General features: G+C 41.6%; 1 protein-coding gene across 1 annotated transcript; it reads right to left on the bottom strand.

Annotated features, from left to right (window-relative positions):
• Positions 1-4,170: 4,170 nt before the first annotated feature.
• On the bottom strand, positions 4,171-5,459 carry LOC102278847 (3'-5' exoribonuclease 1-like). The gene is given in 3 exon segments (XM_070365784.1): positions 4,171-4,348; positions 4,468-5,061; positions 5,063-5,459. Coding segments are annotated over 3 exon segments (1,056 nt in total). The 5' UTR covers positions 5,431-5,459; the 3' UTR covers positions 4,171-4,254.
• Positions 5,460-6,323: the final 864 nt, after the last annotated feature.

Raw genomic sequence — 6,323 nt, forward strand, 5'->3', positions numbered from 1 at the left:
TCATGTCTGACTCTGCGATTCCATGGACTGTTGCCCACCAGGCTCCTCTGTCCCTGGGATTCTCCAGGCAAGAATACTGGAGTGTGTTGCCATTTCCTCCTCCAGGGGATCTTCCAGACCTAGGGATTGAACCTGAGTCCTTTTCATCTCCTTGCATTGGCAGGTGGGTCCTTTACCACTAGCACCACCTACAGAGCCCTGAAAAAGTGCCTCAAAAACAGCTGTAGTAACTCTAGAGGAAGTGGCTTGATGATGCCCTTTTCCATCCTTCATCTCCAACTAAGTTGTGTGCCTTCCCTCAGAATATCTCTGGCTCCTGTGTATTACTCTCTGCTCCCAACACTTTGTCCCAGAACTTATCTCTGAGCTAATCAGATACCATTGCCTCTGGGAATGCCCCCTGTAATAACTGCCCTGCACAGCAGTGTGTAACTGTTGCTTATCTTCCTAAATAGAGATCCACTTGATCCCGTTTGGCTTCTTATAAGATTTTAGTGTCATCATACCCTTAATGATCACAGAATTCCTCTCCATTAACTTCCCCTTGTGATCCCACCACTCTGTAACCCCTGTGCTGGACTACGTCAGTGGTTGGATGTGAACACTGAAGAACCTCCTCACTGGGCATATCCAAAGGCAGAAAACTAAAAGGAGAGCAGAAAAGTTTAGATACTGTCCCTCATTCCTCCAAAATAAAATAAGACAGGGAGAAGTGGTATCTGGCTATTCTTAGCACACCAAACTGCATCAAAGAAAAATGGTGAAGTAATGGGAGAAGGGCACGCTTTTAGCCAAGTACCTCGTAGCTCAGGCAAAGTTTTGATCTCACCCAGACTTCCTGGACTTCCCTAGTAGCTCAGACAGTAAAGAATCTGCTTGCAATGCAGGAGACCCGGGTTCCATCCCTGGATTGGGAAGATCCCCTGGAGAAGGGAAAGGCAACCCACACCAGTAGTCTTGCCTGGAGAATCCCATGGACAGAGGAGCCTGGCGGGCTACAGTCCATGGGATCACAAAGAGTCGGACACGACTGAGCAACTAACACTTCCACTTTCAGACTTCCTGGAAGCTCATGTGGTAACACAAAGAAGCAAATAAATAATAACCCTGAAATCAGTCCTGCTATAAATAACAATCCCAATCAGTCTGAGGATGACCTCAGATCCCTGGAGTGTCCCATCAGTTACCTCTGAGTCCTGTCTGCTCACCTGGGAACCCCCACTCTTCACTTGAGTCAGGATGGATTCCCCATTACCTCCCTTCCATCTAGCCCCCTTAATTCCTGCCCACTGTCCCAGGCCCAGCTCCTCTTTCAGGAGTCTCTGATGACTCCAGTGAGCACTTGTTCCTCTTTTTAAACTAAGGGGGTTCTACAGAGGTAATCCTGTAGAAGGAAATGGCAACCCACTCCAATATTCTTGCCTGGATAATTCCACGGACAGAGGAGCCTTGTGGGCTATAAGAGTTGGACATGACTTAGCAACTAAAACAACAGAAGTGACCACAACACCACAGGGATCAGGATCATGTGAAATGATTACCATGACCTGTGCAGCTCCTTGGTCCTGGGACATGTGAGGGGAAACAGATGCTCAGTAAGCACCCATGTGATGATGCCGATCACAATAGGAGAAGGAACTCACCATTGGGTGGCTCCAGTACTGAGACCCAGGAGCTCCTGATTCTTGCTATCTTGTCCTTCCCTGCAGACCCACAGTTACCTAATCTTGGAGCTTCAAGGAGGTCCCAGATCCTCAGGTCAGTGCAGTCATGATGTGAACATAGAGGAACCAACAGAGGACAGGAAAAGCACAATTATTCCATTGGAAGGGTGAGGGCTTAATCCCCAACCCAGCCCATTACAATGAAGATCACAGAAATGGCCCTGAAATTCCTACATTATGTGGAGTGTGTGTGCTTCCCTTCTTCTTCTTACATCCCAAATACTCACTTAAATATGGTAATGTTATTGAGGCAACTAACCTCATCCCTGTAAAAGATAAAAGCATTTGGGATGGGAAGGCAGCAAATATTGGTGATGTAGTTATACCAAATACCATACTGGGATCTTGAGGGAAGTTCCCCTTGAACACCTCAAAATGATCCCCTAAGGTAGGAGTCAGGATTTCCTTTTACACATTAGGAAGATGAAGCTAAGGTGGTTAAGAATGTTTTGAGGTTTACACAGCTATTGAGAGACAGAGCCACTCTCATCTGGCCTGTTTGTCTGACTCCAGGAATTGTGTTTGGAACCAAGAATACAGCCTCCCCTTTGGATGCATGATTTGGCAAAAGGGAACTAACAGGTGCCATGGTGAGTGTACAGTCACTCTGGAGAGGATGAAGGTGACAGCTAGCAAATATCTAGTAAAGATGGATGACTGGCTTGAAATAAGAAACACACATGTTAACCAAAAGAGAGATGGTTAGGACAGCAATGGAGAATTCACTTAAAAATGTACATGTAACAATAACCCTGTATATGAGACAGCAAAAGAGACACTGATGTATAGAACAGTCTTTTGGACTCGGTGGGAGAGGGAGAGGGTGGGATGATTTGGGAGAATGGCACTGAAACATGTATAATATCATATGTGAAACGAGTCGCCAGTCCAGGTTCGATGCACAAGACTGGATGCTTGGGGCTGGTGCACTGGGACGACCCAGAGGGATGGTATGGGGAGGGAGGAGGGAGGAGGGTTCAGGATGGGGAACACATGTATACCTGTGGCAGATTCATTTTGATATATGGGAAAACCAATACAATATTGTAAAGTTAAAAAATAAAATAAAATTTTAAAAAAATGTACATGTACAAAAGTACTTCTAAATGCCAAAACCAGAATAACCAATGAAAAAATGTAAAAATCAAGGTGAATGACATTAAATTGGAAAGCAAACAAAAGGCAAGTATGTATAATGTGATTATAATTTTGAAGAATGTGTGACTGTGCATACATATTTGTTTATCTGCAAGTACAAGTTAATACTTCACCTACAGAAATATATATGGAGAATATCTATCAATCTATTGACAGGCACTTTTTTGTACTTTTTGATGAGGTTTGTAAGGGGAACGATACCATATACCAACTTTATTTTATAAATACATATTCACTTATTGTTTGAAATATTATATTATGAAAAGCATTAAGGAAATAATTGGGAGCGAAGATGTTTGTAAACAGATTGACAAAGACATATACATATACTTAGTACCTTTGAAATATGTACAAAATATAGTGCTCCTGGAAGAAAAAGAAGGTTAAAATAATTACCTAGACATAGTAGACGTGTGTGTATTTGTGTTTACCTGGGTGTGTTTGTGTTTACATGTCTCAAAGTCTATCACTTCCCCTCCCAAGCAAAATGGAGACATGTGCCCCTTTGCTGATCACATCCAGAATTGCAGCTCTAAAAATCTCCATGAGCAGTATGGGAAAGGAGATGGTTCTCACATCCTCACCAAATGTGTTGACAAACTTCTGAATTTGCCAGCGTAACAGTTTAGAAACAGTATCTTAGTGTGGCTGTAATTACATACCTCTTACTTGAATCAAGTTTGAGATTCTTTTCATGTGTTTATGGACACGGTGCATATTTTTTGTAAGTTGTTTATATTTATTATGTATCTTTGATAAGGTTGCTGTATTTGATGACTCTATATTTATAAACTTATTTTTTTTGTTGTTTACTAAGTTCTTTATGAAATTTACCACTCACAGCTCATGTTCACAAATAAGCTTCAAAAATCAAAAGGACTGTGATATTCTTAAAACCCAAAGGCTAGTAGATAAAGGCCCACCTTTCTGATATTTTCTGCATTTGAATAAATGATCTGATCTAATGATGTTAATGTAGAAATACATCACATATTTTAACATCAGTAAGATATGACATTCAAGGGGAAAGCCAATAAACCTTTGCATTTTAAACCCAAAGGAACACATGTTGGATACCTTAAATTATGAAATTCAATTCTAAGAAGGAACTGTTATTTGTTACTGTGTAACAAATACTGCTCATATCAAAAGTGCTAGTGACAAGGAATTCAGTATGCCCTCCCACGGAATCTGTTCACATATGTATGCGTATACCTATTACTGTAATAATATTTTAAATGTTTAAGGTGCTTAAATTTTGCACTAATTTAATTGCACAATAAGGACTAATTCAATAGGTATTCATCTGCTACCTCTTTGTAGCAGCTCCAGTTACAGTGAATGATCCACAGGCAAAAGGGCAAAAATGCTGTTATTTTCTGGAATGTGGCATTTGTGGCGCTGGAGTGCCCTCTATTGGTAGTGAAGAGGACACACTCATTAGCTGCCCCGCATGCATCAATCCACTCCAGTGTTCTTGCCTGGAGAATCCCAGGGACGGGGAAGCCTGGTGGGCTCCCGTCTATGGGGTCGCACAGAGTCGGACACGACTGAAGCGACTTAGCAGCAGCAGCCAGCAGCATGCATCTTCTCGTTAACCCGGAGTTCACATCCATCTTGCAGCATTCGAACTGCTATTCGTGCTACGTTCTTAGAGTCATCAAGACCACTGTGAGGCCACCCGTCGTAATCCATTCCGAGTTTTTCAAGCATTATTGTCAGCTTAATTTGGCTTCGAGGAACCTTGTAAAAGTTTCCATATGACTTTCGAATACTGATCCACTTTTTGGCAAAAGGTGGATATTTGAGCCTGCTTAACTGGCACTGAATGTTCAAGAACTTACTCATATCCCATGAACCATCTGTTAATATGGAATATTTATACTTTGTCCCTAATTCCTTCAATTTCATCCAGTCAATGACTTTTTTCAGTACCTGAGGGAAGGTATCAGCTTTGTCTACTTGATCCTGAGTAATTCCAGTTAGATTGATGCAGAAGTCAGAAAGTTGGGTGTTAATCTCTGGTCTCACATACTGCTGAAACGTATCTTCTATTTCTAAGGTATGAGTATTCAGTAAAACAACAGAAAATTCAATTATTTCATGTATGAACTCAGGTGGGTTTCCCTCTTCACAAGTGGCTTCAAAGTCAATAATACAAATGTAATCGTAGTAACTCAGCACAATCGCTCTCTTTCAACATCAGCTTCAGCTTCTTGTAATAGTTTTTCAGTCTCTTCTTTAGTACATCCTTTACACCTGTGGTTTCAAGCTTGAATTCTGAAAGTTTGGCTCTGAGCTCTTCCTTACTCATTCTGTTAATGCAACCATTCATAATAGCAATTTCTTTGTAAACTGGGTCACTGAAATCATTTGCACTGGAGGTAATCAACGTAGATGCTTTTGTTTCTTGGCCATCAAGTCTACACCATTGCTTTTTCTCAGGATTCGGACGCTGGGCTTCGTCCCCGCACTCCGACCCGGGAGACGCCCACCGCGCGGGAGCCACGGCCTTGTCGCCAGGCTGGAGGGTCTGCTCATCCTCCATGTCTCGTGTCACGTCAGAAGGGAGCTGCTGGAGCCCTCCACTCGCTCATTCTCACCCGGCCAAACTCGAAAGCCTCGCCTTTCTCGGTTGAAAAATTATCGGGCTCACATTCCCGTGGCGGCGGCCACACAAACTCCTATAAACTTATTTATAAAAGGAATATCAATACTTTGTTATTGTATGTATCAATTCTAAAAACTCTCCTTTGTCCTGTATCTTGTATTTCTTTGTTGAGGCTTCCTATTTTTTTGCTGTTTTTCAGCATGCTGTTATTTACTCATTGAGATATTTCTACAATTACTTTAAAATCCATATCAGATAATTTTAATATATTTCATCTTGATGTTGGTATCTGTTGATTGTCTTTTCTCAGTCAAGGGAAGATTTTCCCAGTTTTTGGACAGAAAAGAGTTTTTGCATCTGAGATATTTTGCATATTATGTTATCGACTCTGGGTCTTAATTAAATCATCTTTTTTAGCAAGGCTTCAGTGATGCCATGTCAGTAATGGAGCCACAACTACTAAATCTGTGCTCCCTAAAGCCAGTGTTCTGCAACAAGAGAGGCCACCTCAAGGAGAGGCCTGTGCACTGCAGCTAAAGAGTAGCCCCCACTCGCGGCAACTAGAGAAAAGCCTGCACAGCAACGAAGACCCAGCACAGCCAAAAATAAAGAAAGAAATAAACTAAAAAAAAAAAAGAAAAAAAACTTATTGGGGAGGGCATTAATTCTTCATACACAGTTGGAAGAGGACGAATTGGTATAATCTCTTTACAGAGACATTTGACAACATCTATGAGTGGAGAAAGTGAGGACCCTTCAGTTCCTGCTAAAGGCAAGTACAAGATAAAATGTCAACTTATCTCTTCTAATGTTTGACATTTTTTAGGAGA

This window comes from Bos mutus, chromosome X (genome assembly GCF_027580195.1).
Source record: "Bos mutus isolate GX-2022 chromosome X, NWIPB_WYAK_1.1, whole genome shotgun sequence".
Taxonomy (NCBI): domain Eukaryota; kingdom Metazoa; phylum Chordata; class Mammalia; order Artiodactyla; family Bovidae; genus Bos; species Bos mutus.